General features: G+C 31.6%; 2 protein-coding genes and 1 pseudogene across 3 annotated transcripts; 2 read left to right on the forward strand and 1 right to left on the reverse strand.

Moving 5' to 3' along the window:
* Positions 1-4,606: 4,606 nt before the first annotated feature.
* On the forward strand, positions 4,607-7,262 carry LOC111316159 (putative E3 ubiquitin-protein ligase EDA40). The gene is made up of 2 exons (XM_022918169.2): positions 4,607-5,344; positions 5,458-7,262. The coding sequence occupies exons 1-2, from the start codon at positions 5,009-5,011 to the stop codon at positions 7,153-7,155; spliced, it is 2,034 nt and encodes a 677-aa protein (XP_022773904.1). The 5' UTR covers positions 4,607-5,008; the 3' UTR covers positions 7,156-7,262.
* A 3,677-nt stretch (positions 7,263-10,939) lies between these two features.
* Positions 10,940-15,173, reverse strand: LOC111317023 (protein RMD5 homolog). Of its 2 annotated transcripts, XM_089753728.1 has the most exons (4): positions 14,900-15,036; positions 14,412-14,454; positions 13,525-13,573; positions 10,940-12,361 (listed from the first exon to the last, which is right to left on the reverse strand). In XM_089753728.1, exon 4 carries the CDS (start codon positions 12,316-12,318, stop codon positions 11,161-11,163), a length of 1,158 nt encoding a protein of 385 aa, XP_089609854.1. In that variant the 5' UTR covers positions 12,319-12,361; positions 13,525-13,573; positions 14,412-14,454; positions 14,900-15,036; the 3' UTR covers positions 10,940-11,160. The 2 variants fall into 2 exon arrangements, with proteins under 2 accessions (XP_089609854.1, XP_022775057.1); XM_022919322.2 differs by lacking the exon at positions 13,525-13,573 and having other exon boundaries at positions 14,900-15,173.
* Positions 15,174-17,514: 2,341 nt separating this feature from the next.
* Positions 17,515-19,292, forward strand: LOC111316428 (phosphoenolpyruvate carboxykinase (ATP) 2-like; annotated as a pseudogene).
* Positions 19,293-19,337: the final 45 nt, after the last annotated feature.

The raw sequence follows: 19,337 nt of genomic DNA on the forward strand, positions 1-19,337 counted from the left end.
TGAAACTCGAACATAAATAATCAAACTCTTATCGAATATAAAAATCGAACTTATTTTTACATATTTTTAAGCTTAATCGAACGAGTTCGAATAATTAAAATTCGATCACGAATCAAACTCAAATTAAAAAAATAAAATTCGATCGAATTCGAACCGAATATTAAATTACGAATTAAAAATTAAACTCAAACTAAAATTTTTCTTTATCTCGACCATTACAAACTTAATCACTACATTTAAAAGATTGAATAATTTCAAAATTTCAATACAACACTCAGATTTTGATTCCAACTTTCAGGCAAAGAAATTCTGCGGTGATTTGATTTGGGGTCCAAGCTCGAGGTAAAAAAAATTGAAGAATTTTTACTAACGTTTCGCTGATGGCCGAATTGTTGGATAATGGGTGGTGGGGATAACGAAGAAGGGTGAGCAGGTGAGTGCTGCGGTTATAATTGACTGTCCGAAAACACTGCCGACTGTCAAATCAACTGTCTTACATGTTTTTCGTCTGGAAAGGTACCATTCTTCCCTGCCTGCAGTTTCGGACACCTGTTAGCGTCACTGGTTTTCAAATTTAATTTTTTAAAGAATAAAAATTACTAATAAAAATTAATTAATTATATAATTATATTATTTGATTATAATTATATTTAAAAAAAATAAAAAACATAAGTTTTTACTATCAAAAACCACGTGCCACATGGATTCCCATTTTGACTCTCTAAAAATTTGACTTAACAAATAAAGGTGTAGTAGAAAATTTTATTTCTCAATAAAAATTATATTTATTGGAAATAAGATAGTTGAGTACTAAATATGAGATTAGAGGAAAAATAATTTTTTAAGTTATAAATATAATCCCGTATTATATTTATATAATTAAATAATTAATTATTATATCATAATGAAATTATAACTTTTAAAAAAATAATCTTAAAAATGATAAATAGTTTGTAAATAAATTAAATTTTCATTAATCTATATTCTTTTATTATGTACAATAAATAATCATAAACAATTTTTTAAAATTTATTTATTAAACAAATAAATTATAAATATAATAAAATTCATTTATACCTAACAAGAACGAGTTGTTAAAATTATTATTAAAATTAAAATATTTATTCCATATATTCAAAATCATATATATTCGACAGTTGAATTTGACACAAAAATATTTTACAAACAATACTTGTATGTTTATACATGTCTTTTAAGAGGTATTTGTTGAGTAATCTTAAAAGAAAAAAAAATCAATGGTCATCATTAGAGGTGTAAATGATACATTAATATTCGTAAGTTATTCGAGTTCGATTCAAATAAAATTTAAATTTGGTTCGACTATTATCAAGTCGAGTTTGAGCTCGAGTAATTCGACTCATTGATCGAGTTAACTTTAAGTATTCTTATACTCAGCTTGAGTAGCTCACGAGTTTAATCGAACTTTTATATTTAAAATTTTTTATTATTTTAATTAATAAAATATTTTGAATTCGAGTTCAAACTCAAACACAAATAATCGAGCTCTTGTCAAATATAAAAATCAAACTTATTTTTACATATTTTTAAACTTAATCGAATGAATTAAAAAAATAAAATTCGATCAAATTCGAATCAAATATTAAATTATAAATTAAAAATCAAATTTAAATATCTTACTGTATCGATTCGACTCGATTCAATTATACTCATAATTACTACCGTTAAAACATTGAGTAATTTCAAATTTTCAATACGACACTCAGATTTTGATTCCAACTTTGAGGCAAAGAAATTCTGCGGTGAGTTGACGTGGGGTCCAAGTTTGGAGGTGAAAAAAATTGAAGAAATTTTACTAACGTTTCGCTGATGGCCGAATTGTTGGAGAATGGGTGGTGGGGATAACGAAGTTGCAGTGTCAGCACGTGAGTGCTGCGGTTATAATTGACTGTCCGAAAACACTGCCAACTGTCAAATTAACTGTCTCACATGTTTTTCCTCTTGAAAGGTACCATTCTGCCCTGCCTGCAATTATGACACCTGTTAGCGTCACTGGTTTTCAATTTTAATTTTTTAAATAATAAAAATTACTAATAAAATTTACTCCGTATAATTTATCTTGATTTTTATGAAATTTTAAAAATAAATTTAATTTTATTATATTTAATGTTAAAATTTAAATTTTTTTGTAAAATTAAATATTCATAATTTTTAATGTAAAAAAAATTATAAAAAAATAAAAATTTTAAATATTAAAAAAAATGACATAATTTTAAGGTATTTCAAAAAATATGAAAAAAAATAAAAAAGGAGTATTTAATATAAATGAAACTTTTAGATTTTATCGACAAACTTAAAATATTATATCAATTACCCTTATTTTTTTTATATTAAAAGTAATTTTTTATATTCCATAAAAATAGTGCAGTCGAAATTAATGTTATTGTGATTTAAGGAAGATTTAAAATTAAAATCATGTCTCTAAAAATTTTTAAATATTCTTTTCAAAATAATCTAAAAGTTTTAAATTGAATTTTAAAATCCTTAACTACTTTGAAATTCAAAATCATCCTTATGTTAAAATATTTCACCAACAACACTTAATATTAATTTTGAATGTAATCAAGTCTCATTATCTAATGTCTCTTACATTTTTTTTCATGAATTTAATAATTTTATTTTCATTATTCAAATCTAAAACTTTTAAATTTTATATTTCAAAATTCTTAATCATTGTGAGATCCAAATATTTCATGTTTAAGATATAGCCATCAGTCCATAATTTATTTAACCAACTTTGAATGGAATAATTATACTCTATAACTCACATTCTTTCTCATTTCATAAATGTTACTAATAATCTCAACATTTTAAATCTTCTAAATTTAATTTAAAATTTCTTAAAGACTGAATTTTCCTTTCTTAAAAATTTAAAAAATTTTATTCATATTTAGGTATATATAGTTATCTTTTGTCAGGCACTTGATCTCAAAATATAATACCATTAACTTGATTGATGATGTGGCATTCAGGTTCAATTATATGTTGCCATGTCATTTATAGGGTTTACTGTCACATTTTTAATTTAAAAAAATAAAAATAATTTTTTTAAAGAATTTATAAAGATAAAAAATAAAAATATGAATTTTTAGTTTTGAATTTAAAAAATTAAAAATTAAAAAAAAAATAGAGGAAGAGGAAAGAGAAAATGAAAAAGGAAGGGAGCGAGGAAAGAAAGGGGGGAGAGAGGAGGGCAGGTTAGAGGAAGGGCGGTATTGACTAGCTTGAAGCAGGGGGAGGAGGAAAGGGGAAGGGGGTCATCCCAAGATGGATCTGGCTGAGTCGAAGTAGAGCAATTGGACCTGCTTTGGATCGACCAAATTGCCCTCCTGGTTAGCCTAGTGCCAACATTGACGACCCTCCTCCTCCTTCCCTCATTTCTCTCCTTCTAAACCTTTTACCCTTTTTATATTTTTTATTTTCTATTTCAGAAAGGCAAATTTTAAAAAATTATATTTTATTTTTAAGTTTTTAAATTTTTTGTTTTTATTTTAAATGATAAAATAAAAATATATTTTTATTTGTTAAAATAAAAACTTTCAATTATGAATTTTTATATGAATATTTAAAATTTATATATTTTTTTATTTTTTAAATATAAAAATTAAAAATAAAAAAATATAACATGTAGCATGCTTGTGTTGTTTAAATTTGTCACATCAGCATTTGATAACTCCATTAGTCAAAATGTGTATTTTGCAAATGAAATTCAACTTTCAAGTATTTGATTGTGAATTTTTATTTTCAAAGTACCAAGTGAAAAAAATAATATATTTTGAGGCCAAATAAATATTTAACGTAAAATGATAATGGCTGTTATTCTTTTATCAATTAGGCAAGCAATAAGTGATGGTCAATCATCATCAATGATCTGTAATTTTTTTTCCAACTTCTCCATGCATCAATGGAAGAAAATAAAGCCATAGATGTTGTATTTCAAGTATATCTTTGAAGATCCCAATCCTTCCCTCAATTCATTTAACATCAATTCCCTATCCCTTAATGGACCCACCATAAGTGAGACACAAGATCACAGATTTACCTGTTAGGATCTCACAAACCTCATTTGTTAACACAAGCATTGATCGAAAGTTGAAACCATACCATCACCACCCTGGAACCCCAAGAAAAGAAACAAAACCCAGAATGAAAAAGATTCATTGAATATATTTCAGAAACAGGAAACTGTAAAAATCCGTTTGAGAAAAGAGGTAAATTTGGCGCAGAGTAAGGCGAAAGTGTGAATTAAGACATGCTGTTTTAAGCAAAGGTCCATTCGTATGACTAAAAATGGAAGTGTAACGTGGGATAAGAATTGAGGAACTGAGCAAGGACACTACTACATGACAAAGAAAAAGCCAAACCGTTGACTTGTTTTTTTAGTGTTCTGTAAAGGAAGAAGTATGAACCTCCACTTGCCAGTTACCAGTTATCTTTGTCAGACTAGTACATTTATTATTATTATTATTCACTACTTCGTTAAAGAGCCAGCTCTGTTTCGTTTATTGCATGGTAGTGTATATATATATGACTGTAGCTGTATATATATACAAGTCATTTTATCTTATCTGAAAGTCTTTAAGGAGAGGGAGAAAGAGGAATGAAGGATTTTTAAAATCATATTTTGGCATCAAGCAAGCAATAAGGGCTTTTGATAGCAGCAGCTATCTTTTTGTGGGGTGGATTTCGAAAGTGAAGCAAACATTATAGAGAAAGCCAGAAAAGGAAACAGAGTTATAAGGGAGAAAAGAGAAAAAAAAAAAAAAAGGCATAGTGCTTTCTTCGATCCCTCGTCTCCATCTAATCCATTTCTTTTGTCGCTCTTCATCTTTTCTCTCTTAAATTTTTGTGACAATTCCATTTCCATGCTCAATCCGTTTCTTCTCCTTCTCTATCAAACCAAATTCTTGTTTGTAAACTAAAATCCTCCACTGAAGAAAAGATTCAACTTAAAGAGAGTGTTTTAAAAATGGTGACTGGTTGGAGAAGAGCTTTTTGCACTTCCATTCCCAAGAAACAAGACAGCTCAGTTTTATCAGAAAAACAACAACAACAGCAGCAAAGCAGCACCAGAAGTCCAAGATTTACCTCAAAGTTTGGGTTTTTCTCCAACCCATCAACGCCAAGGTTACAATCTCAACCAGTTTCAAGCCCAAGTCTTCGTTGCCGAACCACTTCCACCCCAAATTCTTCACTTCCCAATAGCCCCAAACTCCATTGCAAAACATCCCATTTCTCCAATCCTTCCTCCTCTAAATCCCCTTCCACTTTCTCCCTCCTTAAAGCCACTCTCCGCTTCTCCAAAGTAAGATTCTTTTCTTTTTCCCTTTTTTTTTTTTAATTTTTATAATTTCCTTTTATAAGTCTTTTTTTAATTCAAAATTGTCCTTTATAGTAATCTCGTTATTCTTATTTCAGGGTGGTCGATGTGGAATCTGTTTACAGAGCGTGAAAACAGGCCAAGGTACGGCGATTTTCACGGCAGAGTGTTCCCATTCCTTTCATTTTCCTTGCATCGCCGCCCATTCCGAAAAGCAACAATTACTAATTTGCCCCGTCTGTTCCACCACCTTGAAAGAGCTCCATTTACTCTTCCTTCAACAACCCGAACAAACTAATATAACATCTCTCAAAAACACCAAAACAAAGCCGTTTCGGGTCTATAACGACGATGAACCATTGGCCTCCCCTTTTTCTCTTTCTCTGTTTAATTCCATTCCAGAATCCGAAGAAACTGAAAACGACGACGTAGAAGAGGAATTCCAAGGGTTTTTTGTTACTCCGAAGATTGGGAAAGAGATTGGAGTTAATGCAAGAAATGTGGAGGTTAGGTTGTCACAAGAGGCGGCGGTGGTGGCAGTTGGGAGGAGTTATGGAAGTTACGTGGTGGTTATGAAAGTGCACGCGCCAACCGCTACGCATGGGGTGAAGAGGGCTCCGATTGATTTGGTTACGGTTTTGGATGTTAGCGAGAGTGGGATGCGATCGCAGATGGTGAAACGGGCAATGAGGTTGGTTATCTCTTTGCTTAACGAAACGGACCGTTTATCGATCGTGGTTTTTTCGTCGACTTCGAAACGGTTGTTACCGTTGAAAAGGATGAGTTCCAACGGACGGAGATCCGCAAGAAGGATTGTTGACGCGCTGGGGAGTAACGGGCAAGGAATGAGTGTCAACGACGCGGTTAAAAAGGCAGCCAAAGTTTTGGAAGATCGTAGAGAGAAAAACGCCGTTGCCAGCATCCTGATCTTGCACGCCGGTCAGGATAAACAGTCTCAAACGAATTCCACCTATCAGAACCTTCCACTTGTTTCAACCACTCGCCTGGCACATTCAGAGTTATCCGTGCACTCCATCGGTATCGGTATGTGCACTCACGCTCCAAATGACGACGCGTTATGTAAAATCTTGAATGGTCTTTTAGGCGTGGTGGTTCTGGATGTCAGGCTCCAACTGGGATTCGAATCCGGGTCAGCCCCAGCCGAGATTTCATCGGTCTATTCATTGACGACCCCACCAGCTTTAGTCGGGTCGAATTTGGTGCGGGTCGGGGATTTGCACTCCGACGAGGAGAGAGAATTATTATTGGAATTGAAAGCACCCGTATCTTCGATTGGGTCCCACAGGGTGATGTACGTTCGGTCCTCTTTCCGAGATCCATTTTCTCAGGAGATGGTCTACTCGAGGGATCAAAGCCTGTTAATACCTCGGCCGCCACTACGGTCCTCCTCTCACACCATCCGACGGTTGAGGAACCTCCACACCAGCACGCGTGCAGTGGCGGAGTCTCGTCGGTTGATTGAGCGGAACGATTTATCGGGGGCGCACCATTTGCTTACCTCAGCTCGAGCTTTGTTGATGCAATCCTGTTCGAGTTCGGCTGAGGAATTCATTCGCGGGTTGGAAACCGAGTTAATAGAGTTGAACCAGCAGCGCCAGAGACAAAAGTTAAATAGCAATGTTAATAATCATAATGGTAAGGTGGAGGAAAAGGCTGAGCCGTTAACGCCGACGTCGGCTTGGAGAGCCGCGGAGAGATTGGCTAAAGTGGCGATTATGAAGAAGCATATGAATAGAGTTAGCGATTTGCATGGATTTGAAAATGCCAGATTTTAGTTTCTTTTTTTTTAATATTTTTATCCGCCTATTTTGTAACGCAAAACAATTAGTAGTATGTAAATTTATAAAAAAAAAAAAAAATTGAAGGGAAAATATTTTTATTTTTATGATTTAAAATGGGGCCAAAGCCAAAGCGATTGATAAAGAGGACAATGAGTACCCGATGGCTAGGCCCTTTCTGCACAGAAAAGGAGGAGACAGTGAGATGGAAGTGAACCCTACAAGCTCTCTCTTTCCTTTTGTCTTTATTTATTCTCAATTTCTTTTAGTTATAAAATAAAATTTTAAGAAAGAATTGAAAATATATTAAAAATTGGAATGTAAGGTGAAAAAGCAGAAGTTTCGGTTACTTTTTTCCCTTTTTTTTTTTTTTAATATTTGGAAATGTATAATTAGTTGGTTGGTAGGTCAAATCAAAATAATGTTTAAAATTTTGGTAATGTAGCTGCAAAATGATGCGTTGGGTCTAGGGGTGTAAATGATACATTAGTACTCGCAAGCTACTCGGGTTCGATTCGAAAAAAACTCGAATTCGGTTCGATTATTGTCGAGTCGAGCTCGAGCTCGAGTAGCTCGATTTATCGATCGAACCGAATTCGAGTATTATTATATCTGACTCGAGTAGCTCGCGAGCCTAATCGAGCTTTTATATTTAAATATATTTTTATTATTTTAATTAATAAAATATTTCGAGTCCGAGTTCGAGTTCGAGTTCGAGCATGAATAATCGAATTTTTGTCGAGTATACGAATCGAGCTTATTTTTACATATTAATCGAGCTTAATTGAGCGAGCTCGAGTAGCTCGAATTCGATCACGAATCGAGCTCGAGCTTGAAAAATAAAACTCGATCGAGCTCGAGTCGAGTATCGAGCCCCGAGTTGTGAGTCGAGCTCGAGCTCGAGCCTCTCACTACTCGGCTCGGCTCGGCTCGTTTACAGCCCTAGTTGGGTCATGGGTAATAGGTTCTTTTCTTTGTAGTGTTTTTATGTGTGAGCTGTGAATTGGGTTTTGGTAATGGGAAAATGCCAAATGGGTTTTGGATTGATTGATTAGAAAATTCCGTGTTTATATAAATGTTTGGATATAAAAATTATGACGAGGTGAATTATAATAAAACAAGATAATTATTAAAAATTATATTAATAAAAATTTTAAATTATTTAATATTTATAAAATTAATAAATAATTATATATTAATAAATTAATAGTTTTGCTAAACTCTAAATCCTAATAAAAAATTAAAAAAAATATTTGTTTCATTGCTGCTACTATATATTTCCAAAGTGGGTTTTCAATTCTATGGCGTAATTCATTAGGCATTTTGGGGATTGATGTTTGTACAATGAATACAAAAGTCTAGAAAAGAATAAGAATCAATGATGATTTTATTTTAACCCTTTTTAATATGTGCCGCACTAGAAAGATTTGCTCTCTTAGTGCCCAGACAAGAGAGCTCAATCATGCAAATTACACTAATCACTAATCAAAAAGCATTCTAAATGCTTGGAGATGTATAAAAGAGAATGTGAAATTAATTAATTGGCAAACAAGAAAAATTCGATTGTGGACCAAAGTATAATATATTTTGATACAAAGGAAGCATACAAAAATATCTAAATGGGAAAGTAAGATGTTCATAGATACCTCTAAAGATTAAAAAAAAAAAAAAATTCTTTGAATACTTCCAAAATTTTTCTTTGAACATTTTTTTTATTTATAAAATTAATAAATTTGATGCAACTTTATATATATATATAGATATTTTAATATATATTATCAATAGACAACTCGAAAATAATCTAAATCCATCACTAAAAAAGAATTGTAATATGAAAATAAAAAAAAATTATAGTTACTGAAATTTGAATTCTAAATATACTATATTACCTAACTTCTAAAAAAATTTGGACCCATAGCTGAAAAGTAATTGTAATATGAAAATAAGAAAAAAGATTGTAGTTACTGAAATTTGAGTTTTAAAAACACTATATCACCTAATTTTTAAAATAATTGTATGAATAAATTAAATTGAATCTCGAGTTTAAAATATAACATAATTCAAATTAAGATATATAGTGAATTAACAGGAAGGATTAGTAACTCATTACTAAAAAAAGTTAGGATAAAAATCAGCATGAAAGTGGAGATGATGTATAAAATATGAGTATAAAATATAGGAAAAGGTGCATGTATTGCTATGAGTGATAACGGTTCGGTTTGATTTGAATTTTTTGGATATTATATAATATTATAAAAATTTAAAATTCAATCAAATCCGAATTTGAATTGAACTTTTATTCGAACTAAATTGAATCAAATCGAATTTGATTGATTCGCTTTGGTTTATCAATTTTTAATTTTTTAAATTTTGATATATTATTTTAATATAATATTTTAATAATTTTAGTAGATTTTGATATAAAATTATTATTTTTATTTTATAAAAATTTAAAAAATATATAAAAATTTAAAAAAATATATAATTTGATACAGTTAAATTTTTTTTTAATTTTTTATCTCTTGATCTGAAATTTAATTCAAACTTAATATATATATTTAATATTTAAATTTAATTTGAATCGAATAAAAAAATTAATCTGATTTAAATTAAATCAAATATTATAATTTTAAATTAATTTTTAAAATTTTTGATTTTTTTCACCATTATGCATCCACACTCAATTTCATATGTACTTCTACAAGAGAAAGAGAAGTTGCCTACATTGTGTGTGGCCATAAAGCTTCGTACAACCTAAAAAAACAGAGAGTGCATAAAAAAGAAACTTCAACAATTCGAAGGAAACAAAAAAGAAGAGGACAACTCACCTAGCTGTCATAATAAGGTATAGAAAAGGATAAAGTGTTCTTCCTCGTAAAAATCAAGATTACGACGGCCTACCGTTTTCTCAATAACATAATTATATCCATAAATTTGACAGGTGATTTTTGATAAAAGCCCCATTTATTTTGAGTTGTGATCTTTTCCATGATTCCCATTGCTTGAATTGAATATGACCTTGAATTAAAGGTTTGAGATGGCTGAAATTTTAATGAATTTTGAATTTATAATGTAATTTAATTAATTTATATAATAATTTTTAAAAATAATATTTAATCAATTTAACGTTTAAATTTTAATAAATGTAATCCATTGTTTTATTTTTGTTCTACGATTTTTTTTTTTGTATAAAAGGATGAATTCTATTATTTAGATAAAAATTTTATTTTTAAAATTATACAATCACTTACACTAACATAAGTTATAAATAAATTAAAAGTTTGATAGTTTTTTATTGAAAAGAAAAGGAATTTCGAATCATATTCTTTGGACAATAAAATCATGCATCAATCAGTTGAGCCAAATACTTGGATGTGATAAATTATTGTTTTTTTAACATTTTTGAACTTTTTTGTGGAACTTTCTAAAACATATTTATTGCATTACTTTTAAGTTGAAAAAAAAATGAATTTCTCACTCATTTTGAATAGAAAGTCATAAGAAAAATAATTCAATGCCAACAATTTAAGGACCACATTTTATTTTATTATCATGAAAATAAATAATAAACATTTACAGTTATAAGAATTGAGTAAGATGGATTTGAGTTCGAATTCAAGTCATAGTAATTTATTTGTTCTGTTCATAGGCTGATACGAAAGAATTTTTCGGCATTTCAGTCACTTCACCTTAAGGCCCATTTGAAATGCTGGCTATAGCCTTTTAGAGTAGAGAGCCAAGCCAAGCCCTCAACTAGCTTCCCAGATTCCATATACTATAGTTTTAGAGCAGAAGCAAGTTGCTTTTCTATTACCAGCATGAATGTGGAAAAGAATTTCTATTTACAACGAGTTCATCAACAAACAGTACACCATTACTGACCAGCATTGCCACCATCTCACCACATTGGCTACACCACACCAATTTCTAGTTCTACTCATTTTGGATTCAGTCTAAAGGAAACAGTTTTTAGTACAACCCATGTGCATATTAGGGAATACATCAGAAATTCAGCTGCCTGCACTGTGTTGCATCGATATTAGATGGGCAGTATGGGCACTTGAAAGTTTTTGAGCCATTCTTTGACATCTTGTTGATAGACTGTTTGCAGAGCACATGACCACATGGCATCATCATTGGCGGGTTTTCATCGGTTGATTGCTCCTTCGACACTGGGCACACAAATATAGAATGAAATTGAAACTCCTTATCCAACTCCACTGGCACAGGCAACTGCTTCATTGATTGCCATTCCTGCTTCTTCCCAGCCATAACAGTCATAAACTTCAGAAGAGGTGGCAACCCTTGCACTCCTGCTGCTATTGTCACACTCAATGGGCTCTCATATGATTGCCCCAGAAGACTGCAGAATTGCCTGGTGAGCTCCTCAGCCACTACATCCCAATTGGTTGGTGATAATAAATGAGCATATGGGGAATCGTTAAGTCTATCAGAATACAAGAGACACCCCATGAGCCTCTGGATTTCGGGCATATGGTTTCCAGCAAAAGAAGCAAAGTTAGTTCTTGCGTACTTGATTGCTTCATCTCTTCTTCCCTTCTGAAGTATTTTCACAAACTGCAGTTGATGGAGTCTCAGCAGAAGGTCTGAACCATTATCTTTCAGTTTATCAGAGTTTGTAGCTGCCCATTTCAGGGCAGGCTCTAGGTTCCTACTCTTAATGGCTTCAAGTATTTGATACATTTCCTGAAAAAGTGATCTCGTAGCAGCAGCAACTTCTGCATCCCCAACCTCGTTTATGAAACAATCACCAACATCAAACAGCCCTTGCCGATATAAATAGCTGGCAATTATCTGGTTAACTATATGGGAATCAAACTCAATATTTCGATAAGCCTTGGATATATCAGGATTAAGGGCTTTCTCAAGAGCTTTCGGATACTTGCTTAGTGCTATGTTCAGTTCCTTCTGGGTGCCTTCTAGCTGACTGAGTGGAGCAATTTCATGCAACTTTTTCTTCAGCTCAGCAAGTACAGATTTATAATCAAGGGTGGTTGATTGCACCATCTCTATTGCTTTCTTGATTTCTTGAACAATCTGGTCCACAACTTCCTGGGTTTTAGAACAGGACAGCTTTTGCTTCTTTGCAACACGATCAAATGCATCTTTCAGGCTATTCAACTCCATTTTCAGGTCCATTCGCTGTATCAGTTGTTATATTAGAATATTGCTAAAAGAGTACCTGCAAAGAAGGCGATAAACAATTTCTATCAGTTATTATTCTAATTTCAAAGAACTTCTATCTATTTGGCAACATAAAAAAAAAAAAAAAAAAGAACCCAAGACCTCCAATTCACATCCAATATATTCACAAATGCAACCCACGCCAAAACAGCAACGGCATCTTAGGAAACGGAGGAAAATGCATAATCTATGGGAGGAAAGGTCAGTACACAAATGAAAAATTTCCATTTGGGTTACAATCTCAGTGCATTGATGTGTAGTTTTTCATTTGGGTCATAATCTCAAATGCAGCAGAAAAGATTGTCAAGAGAACAAATTCATAATCTGGAGGAAAACTTTGTTGGGGGAAGTCATCAATAAACGTATAAAATTGCTTTCAAACAGAACCTAAATGCTGCTGACCCATGGTTCATCAATTTTGGAATTACCAATAACAAAGGAAATAATGTTTAATCCTATAGAAACTCAACAAGTAGTTACAATATGTGATAAACTAAATTAGCATATGCCTGAAAATGATTGAATAAAATTCAAAAGTTGCAGGAATGGCCAATTTATACACATCCAACAAATCATGGCTAAACCATCCATCCAACATCAACAAACTATATTTCAGTACACTATATATAGGATCCAGTCTTGGGCTTTGTAGACTTGTTGTCACTTGAAAGAAAATCCAATGACGGTCTGCATTTTAATATGTTAAAAAATTGATTTAACTATTCTTTTTCTTTTGCATTTCAAACTTCTGTCAAATTTGTCCCTGCACACTTAATTTCTTCCATACTGCACCCCTTGAAGTATTTATAAACAGACTCCACAAATTCAGCACAGCTGGAGTTAGTTACTGCCAATACAACAATCTACAGTTCATTCATTTTAAACCACTGTGCGAAATATTAGATTTGCATTAAATCATAAAAATTTTAAAAAAAGCATGACCACAATGAATTGGCAAAGAATAATGTCAGATACCAATTTTATAGCTTCAAGACTGATATCGACCACATGCTCAATTGGCATCTACAATTAAATAGGAGAAAAAGAAAGAAAAGCTTGATAATAATAAGAATAGTTTACATACCGTTGAAGAGTTTTTATTTTATTAATTTAACCATCTTTTACCAAAAAACTAGACACAAGGAAACTGCACGTGCTTACCAAGTGCTTGAATCAATTCTAGATGACTGTGTAAGCAGGCAAACATATCCTGGTTACCGAATGCACATGTAGAAAAAAAAATATTACCAGATACATTGAAAGTATGGTGTAAACACAAATTCTACTCAAACATAGGGGAAAATTCTGCTAGACAAATAAAACTGACAACGTTTACAGGACGGAATGTTGGTTACAGAACAAATCAGTGTGACTGAGATGAGAATGCTACATTAGATGCCTGGACATGTAGAGATAAAATTAGGAATGCAAGTATAAAGGAAAAGATAGAGGCAGCAAAAACACATTAAGGTGGGTTGGAAATGTAAAGATTTAGAAATACCCCTGTGAGAAGACTTGATTTAAAAGAAGTTATCAATGTCAGGAGAAGTAAAGGAGAGCAACAAGGACACGGATAGAAACTAAAAGAAAAATGAACTTCACTTTCACTGAGCTCACTGAGACCATAATCTTGAACAAGTATAGTGGTGAAACATAAATGGTATAGCCAATCCCATATGCATGTAGAAATAAAAAGCTTAGTTTGGTTAATGTTGCTGTTGTTAAAGTGGAAACAAAAGAAAAAATTACAACCATGAGATATGTTCTGTATGAACATACTTTGCCTTTTAAGGTAAGTTAATAGGCAAGGGAGGGGGCGTATCTGATCTGAGTCTCAGATAATCAAAATTATAACTCAAAATTGACAATGAGTTTCAAAGTGACATTTCCATATAATTCATGCCAACAATTGAAATCTCTTATAAGAAGTAACCAACCAAAAATGGCTACAAAATTATGTAACAAATAATAAATCAGAATTAACACCAAAAGAAAAAAGAAAAAGAAAAACAGCCAATCTCAATAGAAACAGATTAATCTCAAATTACCAGTCTTACGATTCGGAGAGTAAAGTCAGACTGTAAACGATTCCTGCAACAAAATGAATAATCAAAATTCAGTGTTCAAATCAATCTGAAAATTAAAACATGGATTTCATTCAATGCGAGATTCGCAGCTACAAATTTAACCTTGAGAATTTAAGATATCTAAGCTAGAACGGTCCATTAATATCTAAATCTCATCATTACGAAAATTTAACTTAAACGAAAACTAAATCAACAATTTCATCGAACGAAGAAACAATTAAAACGCGATTGAAATGAATTGAAGTGGCAAATCAATTACAAAGCTAAAGCGCCAAAGATCAAAAACAAAGAACAACGAGAAATTTAATAATTTCATCTACGTATACGAGATTGAAGAAAATGACGGGAAAAAAGACGAAAATTAAAAAGAAATCAATTTTTATTCAAGAAAAAATGAATTCAGATTTGAATATAGATTTTTATTTAAAAAAAAAAAGGAAAGAACGTACCGATTTGCGGAGGAGCGAAACGGTGTGGGGAAACCTCGGTGGGAAGTAAACGCCGTGTGAGGAAGAAGGAGAAGGAAGGGGAGAACTCGGAATCAGTGAAATGACAAAGAGGGCTTGGCGGTTTTATGATATTCCGGTTTTGTCCTGTTCAAGAATAGGGGGCATTTAGGGAATTTGAGATTTGTGGAGTTGATCAAGGAATCCTGGCCGTTGCGGTGGGCCCATGTCGAGAGATTAATTGAGCTGGTTGATTTGATTTGATTCTGATCCGTCCTTGTTTAATTAAAGAGAAAATGAAAATTAAATGTAAAACAATAGGCAGAAATTGATTTCCCTTCTCTTGTTGTATTAGGCGTATCATTGATGGATTTTTAGATTTTGGAAAAGAATATTAATATTAAAGAAAGTTACACTGAAAGAGAATACATAATTTTTGGATTTATTATTTAAGAAGTATAAAATTTTTGTATTTGGATAGAAAAATATAAAATCATCTAATAAAATTATTTATTTTATATTTTTAATGATACATGAATAACATGTGAAATTTATAATATATGATATATGAATAATATGTGAATAATAACTGATTTTTTAAAATTTTTATTTATTTAACATGTAAATTATTCATTTAATATTTTATTAAATTATTTAAGTAAAAGTATTGTAGATTTTGTTACACATAAAATATATAATAATACATTTTATATGTAATATATGTAATTTTTTAATAATATATTTTTGATAAATATTATGTTTTTAATTTTAAAAATATTGTTTTTGTTGAAATTAAAAAAATTTGAATTTTTTTTTCATATTTTTGATAAAAATAGAGTTTCTTATCTTAAAAAATTAGATTTAATAATTTAAAATATAATACAGTAGTATAACATAAATATAATATGAAAAAAAAATGATACATTTTAAAATTTTAATAATAATTATATATGAGTTTAACAAAATTAAAAAAATATATTTTATGTTTTTATGTAGATACTAATTGTGACATGTAATTTTCGTAAAAAAAATGATGCGAATATATGAATTTCAATATTTTACACGATAAAAAACATGAATTATTAAGTCTATTAAAAACATCATTTATGTTAAATTTTGAAAAATAAATTTTTTATAATATATTTTTAAAAAAATCATATTTTTATCTTAAATACATCTTCTTTATTGAACCTATAAAAGCAAAATATAAAATTACTACATTTTTTAAAGTAAATAACTTTGTTTATGAAATCTAAAAATATAGTTAAGTGAGAAAAAATGAGTAAAAATTTCATTTTTCCTTCGGAGTCTAAAAAATTCTCAATGAGAGGAAGTTTTTTATTTTCCTATTTTTATCTTTTTTTTTTTTTTTGACACTATTGAGATTGTAAAATTCTTGATATTAGACAAAGTTTCTAAACCAAATTAAGAAATTAGATAATAAAAATTAGATTGTAGAAGAAAAAGTTAGATTTCACGAACCAAACGTTAGGAAAAATTTTTAAAATTTTACGAAGTTGCATATCTATAGAGAGATAATGAAAAAAAGGGCAATGTGAGATGGATTGGAAGAGTTTTTTTATTTTTCTATATTCACCTTTTTTGACATTATTGAGATTGTAAGATTCTTGATGTTAGGTCTAAAACCAAATTAAGAAATCAGATAATAAAAGTTAGATCATAGAAGAAAAAGTTAGATTTTGTGAACAAAACATTAGGAAAAATGTTTAAAAACCTATAGATTTGTATATTTGTAAAGAGAAAATGAAAAAAAAAAAAAAAGAGAAATGAGAAATGGATACAATTTTTTTTTTAAAATAAAATAATTATATGAGTGTAAAAAATAAAAATTTGAGTTTAAATTTTAAATCAAGAGTTTATTTACAAAATTAGTATATAAAGTAATATTAGGGGTGTAATTGTGTAAATAGAAGGCCCTAACAGTAGTAATTACTTTTGGAAGAAGTAGATGAGGGGTTTTATGGTTCTATGGCATCATTTTCTTCTTTTTAGTCCAACAAGTTGTCCTAGGGGCATCCAAATCCATTGGCGGAAGCAACTTTGTCTCGAGTAAAAGTAAATAAATAATTAAAATATTATATTATTTCTAAATTCTAATACTGTAATCCTATGCAGTTATTTGTTTATTAATCTATATGAATTCTGATTGATGGTGATTGGATGTAAACGATTTCCGGGTTTTGGTGAATGATCAATTCTTGAACTGGGATGTACAAAACAGAATCAAAGTTCGGATTGTCTCTGCTAGAGCTTATTACCATTCATTGCTCATGCACGTGTAAGTAAAAGCTAAGCAATTTTTGAATTTTATCAGCCGTTTTTGTTTGTGTTATTTCAAAGGTCTAAGCCTATCCAAGATAAGTCCATCGTCGTCATGACGTTAATTATATGTATCATGTGTTGAGTTTTATCGTCCCTATAGAACTTTATGGAGGAATAATGTTAAAAAAAAATGGTAAAAGCTTAGTGTACAATTGGATAAGTGGGTGTGTGGCAGGTGTATCCGACAAACTCCTGAAGAGCTGGAGAATTTGGGTACTCCAGACTTTATTGTATGCAATGCTGGACAGTGCTAGTGTAATCGTTATACACACAACATGACATCCTCCACTAGCATAGACCTTAAATCTTGCTCGGAGGGAAATGGTCATCCTCGGCACTCGGTACACCGGGGAAATGAAGAAGGGTCTTTTCAGTGTTATGCATTATCTCATGCCTATGCGTCAAATCCTATCCTTATATTCTGGCTGCAATATGGCACTGGAGAAATTCTATATCCTCTCTGTTTCTTGGATTATTTTACCTGGAATAAAATCATAGTTCTCAGTTTGATCTTTTAAATTCTTTTTTTTTTTTTCTGCAGTGTTGGAAAACCTAGTGTTTGATGAACATAAAAGAGAGGTGGATTATGGGGACAAATTAGAGACAGATATTTATCAACAATCAGGGAGTCTTATATACATCAGAAGTACCACTCAATAAAGAAAATCTGGTCGTGAATTATTCTTACACATGATCTTAATATGATTTTCTTTGATTACAAAGAACACTCGTGCAGCCTACCCCATCGAATACATTCCTAATGCTAAGATAACATGCGTAGGTCCACGCCCTAAGAATGCCACACTTTTGGCATGTAATGCCTTTGGTGTCCTTCCACCTGTGAGCAAGTTGAGTCTGACACAAACCATGTGCCATTTCATTAGTGGCTACACTGCTTTGGTATGTTTCAATGTCACTTTTTTTGCCCTATGGAGCAACAGTTTATTGCTCATATAAGGCTGCAATTGAACTTGATTGATGATACATATAGGTAAATGGCACAGAAGAAGATATAAAGGAGCCAACAACAACATTCTCAGCTTGCTTGCTTTGGCGCAGCATTTATCATGTTGCATCCTACTAAGGATGCAGCCATGCTTGCCGAGAAAATACAGAAGCATGGGGCAAAAGATGGCTTTTCAACACTGGCTGGTCTGGTGGAAGGTAACTGCTGTTCATTGTGAGCCATTTTGGAACAGTAACATTTTAACACTTTTCCTGGAAAAGTTGAAGCAATTCACTATTGGTTTTTCCACAGCTATGGCTCTGGAAACCGTATCAAGTTACCATACACTCGCAAAATCATTGATGCCATGCATACTCTCTGGTAGCCTCTTGAATGCAACAGACCAGAAAACTGAGGTCCTTGGTCTAGAGATCTCTACTGAGATTGAGAGAATGCCTTCAGAAATCCTGCATCCAGAGAACACAGTAAGTTGTTCATTCTTCCAACTTTTCAGAGCTTAATGTTGACCAAACTGTTTCTTCATTAGGTTACTGGCACTTCTGTCCATTTAAATGTATTTGGTTTTTGAGATTGCAGTGGGCTGACAAGAAGGCATACAAAGACACACTGTTGAAATTGACCGGCCTGTTCAGGAACTTTTGAGACCTTCACAAACTACACTATTGGCAAGGACAACAGGCTGAATGAGTTCTTGCTGCTAGTCCAAACTTTTAATTCTGAACCAACGAAGAAGGGAAGAAATTATCGGTAGCAGTTGCGCATAAAATGATCTAATGTGAGAGCAATAAGAGTTGGTTAGTAATATAAAGATGTAGTAGCCATTTATTGGGTTCGAATTCAAATATAAAATGGTCTGTCTCTTATGTCACTCCACATTCAATTTTTAAATGAAGTAGCCCTTTTCTTTTTGGCCATGACTTTTCTGCTGTCTTAATCTTTATCTACACTTCAGATGAATTAACCTATCATCATTCAGGCTTTGATACTAAAATAGTTCATTGTTTAAATAAAAATGTGCCCTGCCCTGCCTTCAGTTGTAGCCGGGTTGAGGCCCTTCTAAATCACCTTAAAAAAGTGCGAGGAAGCACTTGGATAACAGAATCAATCAAAAGTTAGAATTATTCGAATACT

The sequence above is a fragment of the Durio zibethinus genome, chromosome 24 (genome assembly GCF_047325235.1).
Source record: "Durio zibethinus cultivar Kanyao isolate XHJ-2024 chromosome 24, ASM4732523v1, whole genome shotgun sequence".
NCBI lineage: Eukaryota > Viridiplantae > Streptophyta > Magnoliopsida > Malvales > Malvaceae > Durio > Durio zibethinus.

Coding starts and splice junctions, on each gene's coding strand:
- LOC111317023 (XM_022919322.2), bottom strand. CDS start 12,318: ATGGACCTGAAAATGGAGTTGAATAGCCTGAAAGATGCATTTGATCGT.
- LOC111316159 (XM_022918169.2), top strand. CDS start 5,009: ATGGTGACTGGTTGGAGAAGAGCTTTTTGCACTTCCATTCCCAAGAAA. Junction 5,345..5,457: donor CCACTCTCCGCTTCTCCAAA/GTAAGATTCTTT, acceptor TTCTTATTTCAG/GGTGGTCGATGTGGAATCTG.